Source organism: Pagrus pagrus, assembly GCF_965226575.1.
Source record: "Pagrus pagrus genome assembly, chromosome: 11".
Taxonomy (NCBI): domain Eukaryota; kingdom Metazoa; phylum Chordata; class Actinopteri; order Spariformes; family Sparidae; genus Pagrus; species Pagrus pagrus.
In genome coordinates, this window is record NC_140195.1 from 27,286,749 (window position 1) to 27,307,661 (window position 20,913).

Genomic DNA, 20,913 nt, shown 5'->3' on the forward strand with positions numbered 1-20,913 from the left:
AAGTGTAGTATTCAATATTCCTTATTGTTGCCACTGCTGTGGGATGTGCACCGTGTACTTGTATGCTGACTGCAGATTAGAGTTTAGATCATCCTGGGTTAATTATGAAGGACTTATAAAGGAAAAGTTCAACAGTTTGGGGAATGTGCTAATGTGCTCTTTTGTCAAAAGTGAGATGGGAAGATGAATACCACTCTGATCTCATGTGTCTGTTAAAAATGAAACCAGAGCTTAGTGTAGCTAACTATAGGTGGGACAACATATTGAGAGGGCAATAAATTGTATAGCTGCCTTTTGCGATTTTTAGATACACTGACACCAAGTAGTGATATTTTTATGAAAACTTGAAGGTGCTCTAAACAGATTTCCCTGAAATTTTGACTTACTAGATTCACTTCTTCATAACTCTTTGTGGTATAAATCTAATTCATATAGGTTGCAAAGATTTTAATGAGTCATAGTCTTATCCAACCTTTAAACATTTAGCTCCCTGGCAGTAAAGCCTTTTACACTAGATGTTTTCCTCCCTGCTTTCAGTCTTTATGCAGGTATAGTAACGTATATGCACTTGTATGTTCTTACCCTTAGCACTTATATCATAGCACTTATGTACTTAAGGCATCCTTGATAAATAGCAGCTACTATGCTCAGACGAGCTTGAAAATTGTCTCTATTTTTTCATTCTTACTTTATCGACGGTGATATGTTGTGGTTTCTTTCTTGTGACAAATGTACTTACTGTAAGTCGCTTTGGACAAAAGCATCTGCTAAATGACCTAAATATAAATATAATGCTAAGCTATGCTAACCATCTCCTGGCTTTAACTTAATATGTAACAGACATATTCAAGAGTGGTATCAATCTTCAAGAAATATCAAAACTATATTTCCCAAAATGTCAAACTTGCTTGAAGCAGTTTCTCCCTGTGACAGGGTAACAGTGCGACTTCTACACCAGCTGCACGCGTGGCTTCTGCACTCACCAGGAAATAAGAGTCAGTGGAAGAATCTGACTGGTAGTTTGTTGCAGATTCAGAGGTGGGGTTGATAACTGTTTCTGGTGATTGTGTATAGATGACCGACTTTTTGCTGGTGCCTGCAACGGATGAACCTGTTACAGAGTCCACGTCAGTTTCTCCCTCTGGTTTCTCCCACTCATTCGACCACAGAGGTGAGTCTTTTTCTTCAGCGCTGGTCAGAAGAATGGCTTCCTTATTGTCGCTGACAGAGAGGTCTGGTAACAGGGCCACTTCGCTGGAAGTGGTTGAGCTCACATCAGAGGAAGAGCCCACCGCTTCACCAGATGGCTCTAAAAATCTAAAGACAGAGTCTACCTGGCCACTAGTACTGCTAGGTAATGTAGTGTTGGGAGTTTTGTCAGTGACATTCCAGGGTTTAGTGGTCTCATCCTCTGAAAAACCTCTTGTGGTGCCTCCAACTCCCTCCGTCACTTGTTCCACATCAGCAACCAACCCGCCGACGGTGGTGACATCAGTGTGAATGGTGGTGGCCTGGGTGATGATCCTGACAAAGGGGGAAGTTGTGTCCGGGGTTGGGGGTGAGGTGAGTTCAGCATTAGGGGAGGTGGATGGTATCACTGTTGTGGCAGTTGAGGGGGCAGCTGCTGTGGTGGGGGTAGGTGTCACTGTGGGTGGTGGCTGTGTAGTTGGGGTCATTGTTGTTGTTGTTGTAGTTGTAACAGCCGGGACAGTAGGAGGTAAAGGGGTCAGTTTTCTGGTGGGTGGTGGGATGGTGGGTGTTGGCGGTTTGAACTTGACGATGGAGTAGCACAAGTGAACAAGCGAGGAGACAAGAAAAAAAGGCAGGGGGAGGACAAAATTAAGATAAAACAAGAGGGTATGCAAATAAATACATCAAGAAGCAACTAATGAGGGACATTAAAAAAAGATTCATGGTAAAAACTGGACTCAAAAGACAAACAGAACAAACAAAACTACTGCAAACAGACATGTTGCAGAGTGCAGTGTGAAAAATGTCCAGCAAAGCAAACCCAGTGCTTTAAAGTTACATGTACACAGTGTTTTCCTTTAAATATACAGTAGACACTCAAGGCAAGTTTATTAGGTGCCTCTAGCTAAAACTAATTTAGACTGATACAACAGTCCTGCAATAAATCCTCCCTACAGGAAGTGAGTTGGACTGTGTATACTGAGAGCTCACTTGTATAAATCGGGTGAACAAAATATAAGAAATACATTTCAAAGGCCCTGTTCAGTCCTGATATTAACATGTGTCCTGAGTGATCCGAACACAAGTGGACAGCTCAAAGTAGGTGTGAATGGCCCCGAGACGCATCGAGGATGCATTTGAGATCCGATCACTCCACATTCAAAGGCGGTCTGGACGGCATGTGACCAAGTTCTTTTTACACTGTGTAAACTAATGAGTCCAGGGGCACAATGAAGACCACCTACTCAACTGGCGTCCTCCATGAAAGAAGCAGCAGCCATAATAACAGGCAGAATGGATCACATGCTGTCCGATTTCCACGTGCTTGTATATCAAGCATTAACTACAATACATTAAGTTGCGTCTTTCCTTGTAAAAAGCGCTGGTTTGTGACGGCATCGTTGTATCGGTCTGTTTTAATTGACTTCACCATTTACGCAAAATTTATGAAGGACGACAAGATTGTATCGATGTTAACGGGTCAAATTTTACAATTACAATAAACAGTAATCAATAGTGCCTACTTCTGTGCCCAGGGAGTAAGTCCCCAGTCTCCCTTCAAAAAACAATCACACAATTTTGTGAGTTCTCTTGTTAGAAAAATATAAACTTAGTGAAACAGTGTCCATGACAAATTCTGAATTATTCCGGCCTTCTCGTAAATTCAGTAAACGTTATACATGAGGTTCTGTCTTGTGTGAAATATATTGTGTGTGTTTGTCCCACTGATGCATGCATTTATACACATATGAAGTGAGATACGATCACAACGGGTCACTTGAGACGCATGCAGAGACGCATTCGAATGCCAAGTGTGAACGGACAGACTCCACTTGTGATTGGATCACTCAACCTTCACAAAGGAACAATTTATTGGACGACTTTTGTATTAGTGCAGCAGTTTAAGCTAGGCGTACCTAATAAACTGGCAACTGTATGTACCCCTCAAATCTATTTTCCATTTAAACGACACAACCAAAAGCCTTCCTGTGGACTCACATGTTGGTTGTAGATGGTGACTCCTTGGTTGCAGGTGTGTTTGTGTGTGCAGACATGCTGGTGGATGCACCAGTTACACCCCCAACGGCTGCTCACACACCCTTGGCATCTGGCAGAGCACACAGCAGGAGAACAGGCAGAACAGCAAAATAAATCACCATAAATAAGACGCTAAAAAATGTTAGAAAGCCCTTTCTACAACTGCTACAACAGCTCTAACACTGTATTTCTTTGCTGTTCCTTTCACTTGCACCTCCTGGCATCCTGCTCTGAACCATCTGGTGCTCATACTTGCTAAACTATCAAATAAATTACACTGACTTCAGCTGCAATTTTCCTGAAACAACATATAACACAGTCATGAATGTGTCAAAACAGCTATGCATGGCTTTAACTGCATACAAGATCTGAACAGTCTCAGTGAGGCATCCAATGGACAAACAGCGCAAGCTGAAGAAGCCTTGATGTTGACGTGTGTGTGTACTTACGGCCTGCGTCCAGAGAGCTGCTGAACTAAGCTGCAGTTGTAAAAGGTGAATTCTGTCTCGGCCACCGTCACGTTTACGAAGCGCAGTGACAGGGTCACCATCACAAACTCTGCAGAAGAAAAAAAACAGTTGCCATTTTAGGTCAATTTCAAATGATCTGACCAACTTCTGTGTCAATTTCTAACCAAATGCACAAAGCACTCACCATCTCCATGGCCAATGGGGGGCAGACTGCTGGCATCAGGGGTGGAGCATGTCACACCGGTGTCGGTGAATGTGGCAGGAGTTTCTGTGTCCTGGAAGAAGCAAGAGTAGGACTCTGCTTTCCCTAGACTGGGGAGGCCCTCCACCGACACTGTAATCTGAGTGAGGGGGAAAAAAGTTAAAAGCTTGACTGAGGGTTCAGCTCTTATATATCTTAGAAAGTGTTCAGGAAGACTACAGGCACACAGTAGACTATCTGTTCCCCACTCTTTCCCTTGAATTACATCAGTTTTCTCCCCACGGCTGATGTTGTAGACGCTGAGGTGCTGGATACTGAGGCACTGCTGCGTCTGGTTAAAACTCCACAGCCACTGACCAGGCACAGACCCTCGCTGGCACTCCCAGCGCTGGCCGCACCTGAAACACCACAGAGAAGTTAAGTAGAGTGACAAGGAAAGAGGAAGTGGACATTCACAGTTTTTTTTTTTACACTGACTCACCGTCCCTCCAGGACACACCAGCCACAGTAGGGGTCTTTGGCAGACAGACAGGACTGACAGTCCAGGTGGTCTCCACATTCTGCCACTGGACGCTTCTCTACCTGAAAATGACAAAGAAGTGAGGGTCAGTACTCAGAGACAGGTTTTTGTGGTGAATTGGGTAGTTATGAGTTTCTCAGTTTAACCTTTCTGAAAAATAATGTAAAACTTCAACCTTCATTATGGTATGAGACCTTATAAATGGTTTTTAACCTACATGTCGTTCTTATTGTTTGCAAAAACATAACAAATGTCAACAGCCTTTTTATCATTTCATTTTGTCTGTCCAGCAGCCATTCTTAATTGTCATGGTTGACTAGCTAACAGTAACATTAGCAAACATCCAAATTTGCCATGCTTATGTATATTAGCTAGCTAGTCAGTGCTTCAAACTTAACAATGTATTTTTTTTTGCTACTAATGAGTCAGGGCCATAATATTACCTGCGTATGTTACTTATTTTACCTCTTGCCTCTTTTAGTGTTGAGCTTAACTTCAGCTTCATCCTCTTGTTGCATTGCTAGTTAATTATCATTAGCTAAGTTAGCTCAGGATGCAAACCTTCCTCTTTGAAATGAGCGATTACGTTGCTAGCTAGCTCACATCCGTCCAGCTAGCTAGATATGTTGACACTATGTTGAGCTTCAATGTTTTCTCGACAGTTAAGTGTCTCACTGGCTTTAACCAGAGCATTCAAATCCTAAATTAACAAAGGCGTTTGTTTTATCCCCTCTTAGTAATGAGCGCTACAGTACACAGTAGGCCTACCTCTGTCTCAGCAGCCATTTTGTCATTAAATAGCAGGTAGACACAGGTGTTACTAATCACATAATTAAGGCTGTTTCTACTTCATGTCAACTTTTGCTTCCTGATGTGGGTTCAGTCTGCATTATTTGGTCAGAAAAGCAGTGATTCATTGCCTTTGCCCACAAACTTAAAAATATAGCAACATTTTTGACTCAAAGAAATTAAATTTTAATCTACTAATGACACTCTACCAGTAGGTTTATGACAATGTCACTGCTTTTTCGTGATGCCATTCTAGATATGAGACATAAAACTTTGGAAAATTTGGATTAAGATGTTCAGTGGTCCAGAAGTAAGACAAGCCCTTCAATATATAGACTAGCAGCTTCCCATCTCCATTCATCAGCATCTACGGCTACCCACACAGACACTCTGTAGGGAGTGTGCCAACACAATGGAGGCCACTTTCACTGATCAATACCATTGTTATGTCTGACCTCACACCTCCTGCTGACTGTTGTACCCATCACAGTAGGTTAGGCGACCTTTGACCCCGACAGCCAGCTGGCCTCTCTGTTTTCTCTTATGCTCTTTGCCTCTTATTCTTTTATCCTCTTTATCTGCGCGCGAGACACAGCTTGAGGAAGTATCAAAGCCTGAAAAACTCTGACAAACGATAAATTGTCCGACCATGAATGACAAGCCATGTTCGGTCTCGTGTATGGAGACATCTGGGTGAGAGTTTGAATGGACAGACTCACCAAGAAAGGCTACGGCTGTTTATACATCTGTTGAGGAGTTCGAAGATAAAATGCATGAAAATCTGTGAAAGCGTAGTTGCAACATAATCTGCTGAACTCCATTCTGTGTATTTTTAACAGAACATTGCGTTTACCACCTCCAACTGTCACACAGCCTTATTGTATATTTAGACTTACAGTGGTTTTGGTCATGATGTAGATGTGTGCTCCACTCTGGTCCAGTAAAAGGTCACTGTTAATGGGTGAGTTGGGCTGGATCGTCATGTTTGCATATACCTCCACCTGGCCGTCCTGGCCCAGATATACCTGAAGAAGTACAGCAGAACATAGAGACTTCAGAAAGTGGCATATGAGTTAAATATATACTCATCACGAAAGGATTAATATACACGGACAAACATTTTGAGAGAAAAGTGGTACAATCCTCTCTCTGTAAGACTGAAGTGAAGAGCTGCCAAAAAAGAAAAGGATGCAAAAGAAATATCTCCTTCAACTTACAACTCAAAAGCAAATCAAATCACGCTTGTGCAGGATCGCAGCAGAAGTGGCCATAAATGTGATTACGGCGCAGTCAAATCTAATATGAAGCGCAGGAAGACACCTCTGGCTTAAGTGATTCCCAGGCCTTCAAACTCTCATGTTACCTCATGTTAATGAGATTAGCAGAGGTTTTCATGCCTCTTTCCACAGGGCTCTCACTTGGTCACTGTGGACAGTTGTCCCATTAAGAGGATGCACTCAGCATATAATGGCATGAGAAGTAGCTCTGTAATGTGTCGTGACTTGGAAATAAATGTATGCAGTCCGTTGTTTTGCATGTCATAACGAGAACACGATGCTGTACTGAATATCCAATAAATGTGCTGCATGTGTGTGGGAGGGCAAACTGGGGAGACGAATGGTCCGATAATCGCTGACAACTGTTAAATGCAGTGATTTACATTTTTTCCAAAAGGCCGACCTCAACCTGAAAAGTAAAGTTGAACATTTTGGATAATTTGCTTTCTTTCTTACCGAGACCGAGATGAGAAAATCGATAGGCCTAACCGCTCTTATGTCCGTACCCTAAATATAATGCTGGTGAGGTCAGCCTAGACAAAACACTGAGAGCAGCATGAAACAGCTAGCCTGATGCTGGTAGGAGGCCTGCTTTCAGTCTCTGTGCAAAGCTTAGCCAACAATCTGCTGGCTTCAGCTTCAAAAAGCTTAAAGACGTGATCATTTATATATAATTCATATTCAACTTAATGATATGAGTGAGGTATCAATGTTATTATGTAAATCTCTGCAAGAAAAGAAATATGCATCTTTTGCAACATATTTTACAACTATTTCCAAACTCCAACAGGACACTTCAGAGGGTCGACTGCAACCGCACTCGAATCAAGATGGTGACAGTAATTGTGGCCTTTAACACGCATGCACACGCGCGCACACACACACACACACACACACACACACACACACACACACACACACACACACACACACACACACACACACACACACACACACACACACACACACACACACACACTCCAGTATCTGGATGCTGTGGAATTTGTCCTGCTGTGATACGATAATCCTGTTACAATAGCTTACTTTAGATGGCTACATGCAGTGCTGCTTTGATCTGCTAGCTAAAAGCACTATGTCTGACTCCATGTCTCACTCGCTCTCTTTCACACACACACACATCAAACACACACATGCACATACGCAGTATAATAGACCTACTAGATGATAGCCAACTTATCGAATACCTCACAGCAGAGTTATGTCCGCAATCCTCTTATCTCAATCCTTACGTGTACTGTAACTGTCGGTTACACAGCTGTTTTTGGACAATACTGTAAAAAAAAGTAGTACTTGGACAAAAATCTCTTTTGGGAAATACATTCCACACTAGCCCTCCAAAAAAAATTTAAAAATGTATCACTTCTTTTAAACATTAGCTCAGAAATTCTTCCAAGTCTCCAACAATCACATACCGCAGTCCACAGAACAAAAAGCAAACGCATTAGGCATGGGATCATGGTGGTATGCCTGACTGTGTATGTTGGAAAACTATGAATGTCGGAATGACTGGAATCTTCCAGGCTGTAGCTGCATAGCGATCTAGAAGGATATGAGAACTGGCATAAAAAATCCCTGAAACTGGCTGCAAATGTCTCATGTAGTGTAAGGTGTGTTTGCTTTCCTGGGAAGTGATTCATAGACAACCTTAGAAGGATCAGGCGCGAACAGCCACAAGGGCAGGGCCACAGGGATCACAGTATTAAGTTAAGCCTTACTTGTGTGATTGTCCTCAATGGAAAATTAGGAAACTGCCTTATAAGGAAATTGCCCAATGGTCCAAATATTTCCACAATACACGATCTTTGTTATTCCTGTAATGTGCTGGCAAAGTGTCTAGGGCGTCTCCCTGCCCTCCACCTAGTGCATGCTGTGGCAGGCTCAAGGGCCCAGAGAAACTGCCACTAACAAATGAAAGTATGATGTCACATAGGCTACCTTGTGCAGAGTCCCTTTGGAGTCTCCGAGGAAGGCGATGCTGTGTCCCTCTCTGACGCTGACAGCCACAGCAGTGAGACGGGCAGCTGAGGTGTGCCACGCTGCTTTAGCTTCCAGCGGTGCCCGGCTAGCCATCGGGCTGGGGGTGTGGTCAGAGCCACAGGGATACGCCTTCAGGGTATTCTATAATACATGAGCACAACAGAGAGGTTGGTCAGGTGGTTTGTCCGAACATGAAACACAAAGTTTTATTGCTAGCATTTCGAGGTATTTCTTGATTATTTGTTTTTATCTAAAGCAGGGGTGCACAAACATTTTCCCTTGGAGGGCCAAAACCCAAACTTAAAGGTGGACAATGGGCCAAAAGCAAGCACCGATTGTATTGTATTGAATTTTTAAGATGCCAAACGGTACTATAGCGAATCCCTAAGAGGCAAATGATACGAAAGTTATAGTGATCCATTTTCTAAGGCTGATCTATTTGTTTTGTTTTTTCTTTCCTGCGTTTATCACTTAAGAACACATGAAACAATATTTTGCCAGAATCATTTGAAAGTTTTTTGTTTTTTTTTTACTTTATTTTTTTTTACTTGCCTCTCTGGGCTTCCGTATTACTTGGATCCCAAGTTCCCTCAATTGACTGACTTCTGACAAAGTGTCTAAAGTGACAGATATTATTACCTACTGTAACTTGAAGCCAAGTAATCTGGAAGAAAAAGGTTATTTTTGTTTTATTGATCTTAGTATATGAAACATCTAAGCTTCAGACTTACAAATTCGTATTCACATCTTTTCAATTATTCTTCCCTTCTGTCCTAAGATTGCCTCAGAGCATTTGAATCCTCTTAATTCATTGTAAGAGGATTGCACCATAGATTAAAGTAGACTCATACAGACAAAGCCAACTCGCTCTTTTGGTTGGGCAAAACAACCGCACCAAATCCAGCTTTTTCAGTAAGTCTCTGAGCTCTGGCTCCACATAATTGGCCCTGAAGGAGGAAGTAGAATGGGCCATCTTTTTTTAGTCCACTCAGAGTTTATAAAAAAAAATAGGATTATCGTTGTTGCAAGGGGAACTGTGATCTACTGCATCTTCCTCATCCTGCAATACCCACTCCTCTATGCTAGACTTTCTTTTTCCATGTATCTTCATGCCCCCCCCCATTCTCTCTCTCTCTCTCTTTCCTCTTCTATCAGTGGGTTTCAAAAGACATCCCATCCTTCCTTGTCAGAGCTCATTAAGCAGCAGCACAGCTGATTCCGAGTTAGTTTGGTTTATTGATCCCTAACGATCCTATTAAATGGTTCTGAGCACTGGCAGGACCTAAGCGGCTGCAGGGCAGCAGAGGGGGTCACTGGAGGGCTGCAGCTGGGCAAAGCGACTCCTTGGGCATCTGGGAGCTTTGGGCTTTTCAACAAGGGCCGCCTCATTACAAGGCTTGGCTGCCTTCAGTTCTTCCAGGTACTCAGCTTAATCTCAGCAATCCAGTCATCCCCTTGTTACAGTGCTCTACTTTCTGTTTTGTCTTTTAGAGACCAATGAAACCATGTGAGTCAATACTCTTAAAGGTACATAAAGACAGCAGGAAATCATTTGCCATGATGTATAGCCCTGTGTGTATAATATGGCCGGTATCCATGCTGTAACAAGCAAACAAAGCAGAAAAAACTATAGCGTGCAATTCTGTTAAGGGTACCAAAGAGAAACAGTAATTTGAGAGTCTCATATGAGTATGTTATTGTTAAAACCATTGTTTTAAAAGCCCATAGCTCCTAAATATTTTCTGCTGAAACACAAAAACATTTCTTCAATCATACCATGAGCAAGTTGGCACAGCTGGACTTGACCTCGTACTCTATGTAGGCCACCTCTCCTTTTCCCTCCACCTGACCATCCTGGGTGTAGCAAAGGTCACGGGTGGAGTTGATGTGTCTGTCGAGCTCATCCAGTGGGTAAACGCACAGAGCCGAGGCATCCAAGGGATTGTTGTTTGTGGGGCTGATGCGGGTGGAGAAGACTCCCAGCAGATCCTCGCCTTCCCTGCCTGCACCTTGTCCCACCTGTTGCAACAAAGGCGTGGGAAAAACTCAGGAAAGTTAAACACAGCCAGCAGCAGTTCAACTTTTCATCAAAACAAGAAGAAAGAAGATATTTAGCTACATCTTGAAATTTTACTACCTTCAAGGCAAAGATTATAAAGGACTCATGTTGTTAACACTTGGAGAAACTTGCACTGATAAGCCCCAACATTAAAAACACTGAAAGGGGAAGTGAATAACATTGATTATCTTGTTACAATCAAATGCTCTGCTGGGAAACCTTGGGTCTTTAACGCGTACCATCCATCCAAACACTGTTGCAGACCAAGTACACTCCCTCATGGCAACAGCACCCCCGATGGCAGCGGCCTCCTCAACAGGACAACATGCCCTGTCACACCAAAACTACTCAGGAATGGCTCGAGATCCTTAAGGTCCTGGGGGTTGCAAGGTGGGATCTCGTTGGATTGGACTTGTTCCAACATATCCCAAGGACACTTGATCGGATTGGGATCTGGGAAATTTGGAGACAAGGTTGATGCTCTTTGTCACGTTCCTTTGGCCACTCCTGAGCAGTTTTTTTCAGTGCGTCAGAGCATGTTGTTCTGCTGGGGGCCACTGCCATCAGGGAGTGTTTGGATGAGTGGTGCATGACAAGTGGCTTTCAAAAGAATGCCAGGAGCCAAAGTTTCCCAGCAGTACATTGCATTGTAATGAAATGATCAATGTTATGCACTTCACCTGTCAGGGCTTTTAATGTTGTGGTTGATTGCTGTATATACACACAAATAGGAAATACCTGGGCAGCCTGGAGCAGGTTGTAAGTCCTGTGGTGAGAAGAATGGGATCGGCAAACAAGAGGAACTTCCACATAGGAATAGTAGGAGGTGTCGTCCAGGCACACTCTGGCAGCATATGTCCGGTACTCCCTTGAAGCCGACTTGATGTCGCGGCGGTAAAACAAGAAATACACGTACGAGCGCCGTGTGAATGTCATCACAAAATGGTGGTCGTATTCCGACAGACGCCCAGCCACAGCCAGCTTAGCTGTCTCCTCGTAGGAAAAAATGGGTTCTGATGAAAGGTGGCGGGTGGAGATGGGCGGGTGGCTGGCGGTATAGCCTCTACCAACATACATCACGGTCCTTTCCCCACCACGAAGCCCAACCACCAGCCCCACGGTTGACACTGACGGATCATTGGCCGCAACATACTGAGTATCCACGGGCCTCTCAGTGGAGAAGAGAACCTGCTTGATCGATGCCAGACTGCGTTTCTGGCAGGTGCCCTGGTGGATGCTGCCGCAGGTGATCAACTCCAGCGCCTTTGGGTCCACCAGCAGTAATTTATTGTAATTACTGGTTCTCCTGGCATGGGGACAGTTAAGCTCAGTGACTGGGGGAAGGCAGTCTTTGCTGTCGCTCACGGGACCTGTCGTCTCCTCTTGCTCCAGCCGAAGTCCATCTGATCCGTCTAGCTGGAAGAGGTGGTCCCTAGCCCCCACATACACCGTCCCCACATAAGGGTCAGGGTGGAGCACCAGGTGCTGGAATTCAGTGTCATTGCGAGAAAATCGAGGGTAGGAGCGACCATAGGCAGTGGCAAAGATAATGAGTAAGAGCAGGGTGGAGTTCAGAGCCTTCCCATGTAGCATGGCAGATATTCTGAGGGAAGAAATAGGAGGGTTAGAGGCACACTGGCAGGTGATTGAGATTAAACATCAACACTGAATAAGGCTAAAAGCTGCTTCTATATAGTTGAGTATAGTGGACGTTTAAGAGCTTTAGAGAGCTTAGGTTAAGGCTCAGATAAATGTTAAGATGTAGTGAGAACCTGTTGAAATGTAAGGTAGGAACGGAATCTCTTTTTCTTGCTAGCTCTTAATATTCATGCAGACACACCTCATTATGACACAAAATGTAACAGGATAACTGGGATGTTGTATATTTTCATTATAGTCAACAAACCAACAATGAATTGACTCTACTAACATGTAATGTCTCTGTAGCAAAAGCCTGATATAACTTGTTCCTCTTCACTGTAGACCTCTACTGTTGCACATGCTGGTACATCCCTTTAATACCATGCACTCTAGGGCTGCAACAAGCAGTTATTTTCATTATTGATTACTCTACAAATCATTTTCATGATGAATCAATTAATCAAAATTTGTGAAAAATGCTCATCACAATTTCCAAGAACCCAAAGTGATGTCTTCAAAATGCTTCACTTGTCCAACCAACAATCCAAATCCCAAACAATCTTCACTTACCTTCATAAACAAACTAAACCATCAAAAGCAGCAAATCCTTATATTTGAGAAACTGGGGCCAGCAAATGTTTGACATTTAGGCTCGAAAATGAAATGATTCATTTATTACTATAATAGTTGGCAATTCAATTTCTTTTTATCTTTATCTAAATGTATTTTCTGTCAGTGCTACATACACAGTGAAGGTGGTGTACTTTCTTGCTAGTGAACCATTCCATTCCTAGAAGTGCACTTTTTTCTTTTTTTTACAGTTTTTTTAGTAACATCTGCTAAAAATGACACCGCCCAGCTGTTTTAGGAAGTCATTTATTTTTAATACAAGTGGAGATTCTAGACTGATTATAAGATTGTGTCGTCAAATAGTTGCCATAAAGAACAAATGTTTGAAAGTATAGACAGACACTGTCTGGGATTTATTGAGAAAACAAAAAACACAGACTATTGCCAGCCTTGTCCTTAAAACACAATTTTTCAAGGAATACATCTTACCATCTATGTTCTTTGTTAAGCTGAAGACTTCCTCCTCCTTATCACCTGGAATCATATCCCATTCCTTTCCTCTCTGTCTGTGAATGCAACACAGGAGGATTAGTTATATATGAAGCAGAGAAACAAAGAGAAGGATGGATACATGACACACAGACAGACAGTCAGAAGCAATGTTCAGGATTCTTGTCTAATCTTATTCATCAAATTGTCACATCAAGCATATGATTTCTCACGCAGTGTTTATATCTTTGCCACACAGTATATCTTACAGACAACAAAACAACAACCATCATTTGCCATTTCCACAGCCATCACTCAACACCTCTGAGGAGAGTGGTTTGTGGACACTGAGAGCCTTCGCATTAGAGATAAAAACCCCTTTAATTATTAAAGAGGTTCCTCAGACCTTTCGCTGACCTCACCGAGAAAGGTCATGTAGAAATAAATAAATAACTCCTGTACATCATACTGTATCTTGCAAGCTTTAAACTGAAGATGTGTCAGAATTAGATACACAGAATATTATTCAAATTCAAACTGGGCTCTGGGAAGTATTACTTATGCTTCAATGCTCATAATGGCAGAGAGAGAAAATATGCAGAGAAAGCCATGTCTCTATAAAATGCTGCATTGTGCACCATTTCTTTGCAGTGTGAATAGATTTCTAAGACATTAGACATGCAGTGCCATCTCACCTCACTGTCCACCCCCCGGGGCTGCAATCAGGACAAAGACAAGGGGGGGTGGACCGGGGTGCTGTGTGTGGATGTGGATGTGTGTGTGTGTGTGTGTGTTTGTACAGGAGCAGGTGCATGTGTCTTCGTATGTGTCTGGTAAGAGGGTGAGTCTCTTTACTTATTCATGAGCAGAATAAGAAGTATAATAAGTAATAACCTCCACGCCCACTGTCAGAGGATTTCGGTCAGATGTGTGTGTGTGTGTGTGTGTGTGTGTGTGTGTGTGTGTGAATGTCAAGATGAGTGGCCATTACAGTCTGTTAAACAGGGCTTAAAAACCACACCGTCCTCTGAGACAGGAGGAATTGTCTTTATGAAATATATATATAAAACAAACTCATTCAGTGTGCCTCATGTTTTATTGAGTCAAATCTGCTAAAGCTCTCAGATACAATTTCTCTTGAGCCATGTTAGCGGTGTGGATGTTTACTGATGGTAATGTCCTCAGATCTGTTGATGGGGTCTGTCCACCACTTTGGTCCACAATAAATCTCAATAACTATTCTCTGGATCACCATGAACAGACATTCATGTTCACATTAGGATGAATTGCTATACTTTGGTCCCTTTGTGATTCATTAAATTTTCATTTAGTGGCATCATCAACATACCTGGAAAACTAATGACATCAGCCTCAGCAGTGGCCTATTTTGTGTGCCAACATGCTCACAATCACAATGTCTGTATTGTCATTGTGAGCCTGTTAGCATTTAGCTCAAAGCACTGTTGTACAGGCCACAGAGCAGTCAGCACGCTTATAGACTATTGAGTCTAATCTGTCATAGATGTCAACAAATGTGACATTTGCCAGGCTATAGGAGCCCACAAGATACAGTTGCAGGATAATGATAAATGCTAAAAAAGTAGCGTAATGCACAAGCATAGAAGAGTCAGAAAGTCAGGAAATTGATGAAATAATGTCAAATATATAACAACAATATCCAATGTTGGCTAGCATTAGCCACCAGCAGCTAGTGGTCGAACCAGACCAAGTAAAGTGCATTTAGACAGAATCAAACGTAGTGCAATTAGCCGCAGAGGTGTCATTTCATTACCCAACTGTGTAAAGTAACGATGTGAACTTTAAGCCCCCCGATCCAGAATGTGGCGGTAATGCACCAAGATTGTCTTGATGCACAAAACATGTAAGTATCATAAACTAAACTAAAAGAGCTTATTTTCTGCAATAATCCAATTTAAAAATGCAGGCTTTTTGACCAGGGAACCAGGGTGATGCAGACTTCTGGGTCATTCCTGCCACTTTCTATTTAACTTGCCAGTTCTAAAGCGACTGCATGCATCTATATTTTCAGGATATAACCAGTGTGTTTTAAACTGGTGCACAAGGTCAAACTGAGTTTCTACATGTGAGACATTACGTCACACTCCATTGTGTTTTTGGTCATTCATGTCTTCTGGTCTGGTCATCAGCTTACGTGATTGGCCACCACAACATGATGGTGGGTGGCATTTCTCCAAAGTTGATTCTGTTTCAACTTTTTTGCAACAACCAGCTGCTTTTTTTTTTCCCAGCACCCTCAACGGTCTGCACGGCTGCACCCTAAACACATTTCCCTCACGCAAATGAATGGGAGCAACGCCTGACTCTGACTGAATGAGGCCTGCTGTAATGGGAAAGCCCCTGAGTGTATTACAATGAGGAAGAACATGTTTTATTTCTCTACGTTTCAGTTTTAAGAGACTTTTATTTCTCAAAAGTTTTCCTGACACACACCGGGACCATCAAGGCACTGACAACAACAGTTGCTAAAGCACACACAGAATTTTCTACACACTACAAACAAATGCTGCATCAAGTACTGTGCTAATGACTTTTCAAGCTCGATGTTCTGCCTCTGTAACAGAGAGCCTGGGAACAATTTCAGACAAATTCTCACTGCTCCTCTGAGCAGGCGTCCTCACCTGCTCTTTGACCGGCCAACATGACGCAGTCACCATATTTATAGCCTATGGCGACCCCATCGCCATGGGAACTTCCTCTTACCAACCAGCAATGATGGCTTCCTACGAGCTACCGTGAGATCAGACTGGATGACTGTGGTGTGGGACTGAGTGGAGATGGAGGGGAAGAACACAGGCGGAGGAAATACAGCTGTGGTGGGTGTAAAAGACAAGAGGGGAAGTCTATTTTTAGATATTTATTCCGACATCTGAGACCTATTAAGGCTATGAAACATTTTTCACTGAATTCATCAACTGAATGACCACTCTTCAACATCATTTGAGTAGCGTGACTCAACAAGCTTTTAAAGCTAATAAAGCACAAATCCATTCCATTCAGATGCGAGAGCTTCATCTTTATACGCTGCAGCTGGTCTTTGCAACGACCTACTGACACTGAAAGTGAAACATCTCCTCTTCTCTCACTGTGGAAGTGTTTGCTAGTGATACAAATACCACCGCCGCCCTTCACGGGAGCAGAGGGGCGGTTTCTCTCATGCTCCTCACTAACAATCTCCAGAGTTCATCAGTTGTGTCTGGTATGCAGCATGTTCGGCCATGGGGCGCAGTCCAACAACCTATAAATAACCCCTGGTAGACCTTTAGACTGTCAACTCAATTGGGGAGGAGGGGTCACAAAGCTTCTATGGAGAGAATATTCACATGCAAGTGAAGACACACAGAAACGTATAAGAGTGAATTACTTTCCTGCTGGAGTGAAAAAGCCTCTGGAACAGGAGTTTAATTGAACTCACCACTTAAAACCCTAATAATGGCTTTCTTTTAGCTGCTGACAGGAGGATGACACACCCATCCCAATCAATGGTAGTAGTAAAGTGGTTTGTGTGTGTTGTGTGTGCCAACAAGTGTATTTATAGACCCCTATAAACCTCTCAGAATGTGGTCTCATCAGTGAACTTTTGCCCTAACCATTCCTATCTGACTCGCTTTCTCTCTCTGTCCATGTTTATTAATCACTGAGAGAGTCTGCTGTGCAAGTTCATTTTTAAAGCTCCTAATGAGCCGTGACAGCCCACTGAACGCCTAAGACCCCATAAAATATGTGGGGTCAGCAGCGCAGGGACAGTGGGGGACATTGGGCCTGGAGCCACGAAGCGCTGCCTTGCATTGTTATGTTCTGCTGGACTCGCCTGGCGTCTCGCCCCGGGCCCCAGACTTTGCAACAGTAGCATCTGTGGATCCCATCCAGAGAGTACAGTAGAGAGAGTATGAGAGTGTCTGTTTGAGTTCAACGAGACTTTCATTGACCAGACGCAGGCTACCATTGAAGAGATACAGAACAGACATCACCGTTTGCCAGTAAACAGTTGGAATTGATTTAAAAGTAGGGAGTCGACAGAGCTACATTGAAACACTGTGTTTGAAAAAGCCTGAAAACGCAATTCTTGCCTGTTTCCTCCTACTCCTAATGCAGGAAAGACCACATACAGGAAGTTGAAGACAGACTGCTGTTTTGCTGTAACACACTAGCAAAATGTCTCCCTGTCAAACCTTCTGCTGGCCACAATCATCACCAGCGTTCTGAACAATGTGTAGTGGTGACACACTCCCACGCTACGTGTTCCGCTTCATTTGTCAACCCACTATTTAGTCCACTGGTTAATACGTGTTGCCTGGTGTGGTGTCTGCTCTGTCATCACTGTGATGAAGTTGGATTACGTCTTTTGGTCCATGGCTACTCCCAACTAAACCCTCATTTGTGCTGCATTATAAAAAAAATGCCTTCAATTTGAGTTGATTTGAGGTTTTATAGATTTATGTGTGTCAGTTTCTAATGAGATTCTTAGAACCTTAGCAAGGTTTTTTATTCTCAGCATCTTTTTTTAATCAAAACCAAGCACACCTTTGGAAATGATCTTATGACTTTGTTCAAATAAAAATACAAGAATATTTTTATAAATGAGGCCTCTGGTCTACAAATCTTGTTCTCAAGATGAAGGGAAATATGTTTGTTTGGTGTAGACCTCCAAAATATGTCACATCATCATGATGTGAATCAGACCACAATGGGAATATCTGTCAAACTAATTGCAATTTGTTTATTTTTCGAGCAGGTTAGGGGTTAAGGGTCATGCATCTCTAATTTAAACTAAAATAAATTGATTACAGTCCACAGTAAACATCCTAAATGTTTGTTTGGCCAAGTTCTAAGGGTTGAATGTGATACTGCTGTTTCTCAAGCTTGGAACACATACAAAATAATACACTGATCATGTTTCTCATGAAGCGTGAGCTCCAAAAAAGGGAGTAGAAAAGCAGATCACGCTCAGCTGAAAAACCCGGAGACATGTTTGGACACCTTACTGCCGATAACATCTCTCTCCGGATCAGTTGTCCTAAAAGGTAACCAAAATCTCTAAAAAAAACAGGCTGAACACAGCTGTCACTGTCAGCGAATATAAACACACAAAAAGCATGCGTATAAAAATCAATTTTTCCACTCTAGTTGAGGCCAACACAACAATCTGGAGGTGTTATCACCCTTCACGTCAGCTCCAATCCCAATTTACATCCAGCATGTACATCCACAGTGGAGTCGCTGGTTGTGTGTCCCTCTTTAGATGGTTAGATCAGACAGAGCGCTAATATTATGAGAGGCAGATGTACACATGCTTGGCCCCTCTCCACTTCCGTCGCCTTCGTTAGGGTCAATGGCCATCTCTCTCCCCTCAGTTCACATGCAGACACAGAGGGTCTCTCTCTCCGTCCCTCCGGTGTGCTGAAGGGGCTCTCTGTCTGTCTGCTGCTGGAGGGAATAGTGTCCCTTTCACTGCTCTCCCACCAAGTGGCTGCGCTGAACGGACACAGGATAAAAGCCACTTCCCTTGGAAAGAGAGTCCACACACACATCTACAGAGGAGCAGAGACACAACACACTTTTTCATGTGCGCACACACACACACACACCCACATACACACTCGCTCAGCCCGTTTCATGACAGGATCTTTTCACCCTGGAGACAGTAACGCTCTCCCTGGGAAAAGCAGGTGTTAAGCCTAGCTGCTTGGTACAGCGTGACACGCGCCGCCAGACGTCCACTGTAAGACCAAAGGACTTTTATCTGCTATGATCCATCACTGATGAACTTTTTTATAATCTCTATTCTATTCACGATAACCATTCAAGAGCTCATTTTTACAAAAATCCATTATCAGTGAAGGCCAAAATGGCCATTTAATGAAAGAATGGCAAATTCATTAATATGTCGATGAAGAAAAGAGGATAAATGGACTTTAAAGCTACTGTGACAGGTCACTGCCTGCTATGAAGAAGGCTATTAAGACAGGATGGAAGACATCGTCCGAAATAAGTACATCCAATACATAAATAAAGAATTAAGTTGTGCAGTAGTCAGGGAAATTATTAAAACTGGATTCATTATAATGAAATGTCATCCAGTCATTCTGTCCATAATACATTTATTTATTTATTTTTTATCACATACATCTTTATTTTAAAATACCCTCGAAAATCTGGTTTTATTTCATCATGGAATTTTCCCAATGACATCCTCTCACCACTCAGCCAATCATACGTCCTCTGCTCCTTTCAGCAAACTCGACTTGTTTCCAAGTTTAGTTTAGGGATGTACTGATATTTCAGCCAAAAATCAGTATCAGCCAGCATACACTCTGTTAACTGCCTCTTTTAAACATCGGTATCAGTACCAGTCGTGAATTTCACAATCTGTGCATCCCTAGTTTAGTTAGTTAGCATTAGCATTAGCTAGAGCAACGATGTTCAACCAGTTGCTATTGCAAAGAAAACACAGGGCAGAAACACTTACACTTACCCCCCAGTTTATTTAGCTGAACAAGGTGATCTATGCCAGCTTGTGCTAACTAGCAAGGAGTAACCAGCAGCAGCTAGCTGATCAGCTAACAGCATGTATTTGGCTGAAAGTTTTTTTTTTTTTTTAAACCTTCATTTATTCATGAGGCATTCACTGAGAGCAATGCAACGCCCTGATCACATGCACTCAGTTACACATTCACACCTGGGAGCTGCTCAGTACAACCACAGTCTGATCTGCTGGCTAATAAGCAGCTCCACTGGAGCTGGGGTTAAGGCCCTTGCACAAGGGAACCTCAGTGGTGGTGATGAGGGAGGGGCAGGCGCCGCCTTTCACTTCCCCCACCCAGATTTCAATATTGGAATTGAACTCCACTCCCAAGCTCGGTTCTCTAAACTTTAGGCCACCACTGCACCAGTTGAGGGGATTGTGACAGTGCTGCTTTCATGAAAAGTTTTGAAATAAGTGTCATTATGTATAATGCCATTGTGAAATAAATAACAACTTGACAAAGGCCTTTGTGAAACAAGTATGAACTCATAACATTTAAAATGAAATCCTTCTTTTATATATTTGACTCATCTCCTCCTTCATATGATTATTTTCTGTATTTCATAATGTCATATTATCTTCACACCCTGCACATTTTGAAATCCTTACTATACAGTATTTATTATATAATAATATATCTATTGCAATGCAACAATGACAATTCTTATACTTTATATGGATGTTCATCTAACAGGATAGCAGACAGAGATTTTTGCAACTGCTTTCTCCAAGTGTATGACGACGTCTTTGACCTTCTGACCTTGACTAGGTGGGAGAAAGGAGAGACTGGTGCTGTCAGTGAAATATGACAGACTGGAACTGATGGTGCTGTAATTCTTCAGTTCAACATTCAACAGGCACAGGGATCAAAGAGCAGTCCTGAGGAAGCCGGGGTGGACGGACTTAATCAGACGGAGAGAGACAGCGAGAGAGAATGAAAATGATTGACAATAGCAGCTGAAGCCCAATTTAACTTTTTCACCAGTGACAGGAAAACGACTGTGGGACCCAAGTGACCCAGGAGTGCAGTAAAATATGACCACTTAATAAGCATGTCTGTTATAAATCTAAAAGTGCATGTTTGAATATAGTTTGATGGGAAAGC

The 20,913-nt window shown here is 42.7% G+C and overlaps 1 protein-coding gene across 3 annotated transcripts in view; it reads right to left on the reverse strand.

Annotated features, from left to right (window-relative positions):
- Nucleotides 1-20,913, reverse strand: part of plxnb1a (plexin b1a) — a 71,131-nt gene that overhangs the window by 21,997 nt on the left and 28,221 nt on the right. Inside the window, exons 1-12 of one of the 3 annotated variants that reach the window (XM_084367674.1) lie at nt 18,445-18,580; nt 13,244-13,320; nt 11,282-12,146; nt 10,261-10,503; nt 8,443-8,625; nt 6,106-6,234; nt 4,382-4,482; nt 4,166-4,298; nt 3,883-4,039; nt 3,678-3,786; nt 3,190-3,298; nt 984-1,772 (exon numbers count right to left, since the gene is read on the reverse strand). In XM_084367674.1, coding sequence (XP_084223800.1) covers nt 984-1,772; nt 3,190-3,298; nt 3,678-3,786; nt 3,883-4,039; nt 4,166-4,298; nt 4,382-4,482; nt 6,106-6,234; nt 8,443-8,625; nt 10,261-10,503; nt 11,282-12,136 — 2,808 coding nt within the window. In that variant the 5' untranslated portion in view covers nt 12,137-12,146; nt 13,244-13,320; nt 18,445-18,580. Of the gene's footprint in view, nt 1-983; nt 1,773-3,189; nt 3,299-3,677; nt 3,787-3,882; nt 4,040-4,165; nt 4,299-4,381; nt 4,483-6,105; nt 6,235-8,442; nt 8,626-10,260; nt 10,504-11,281; nt 12,147-13,243; nt 13,321-18,444; nt 18,581-20,913 lie in introns of those variants that run through there. The other 2 variants (XM_084367673.1, XM_084367675.1) reach the window with 2 other exon arrangements.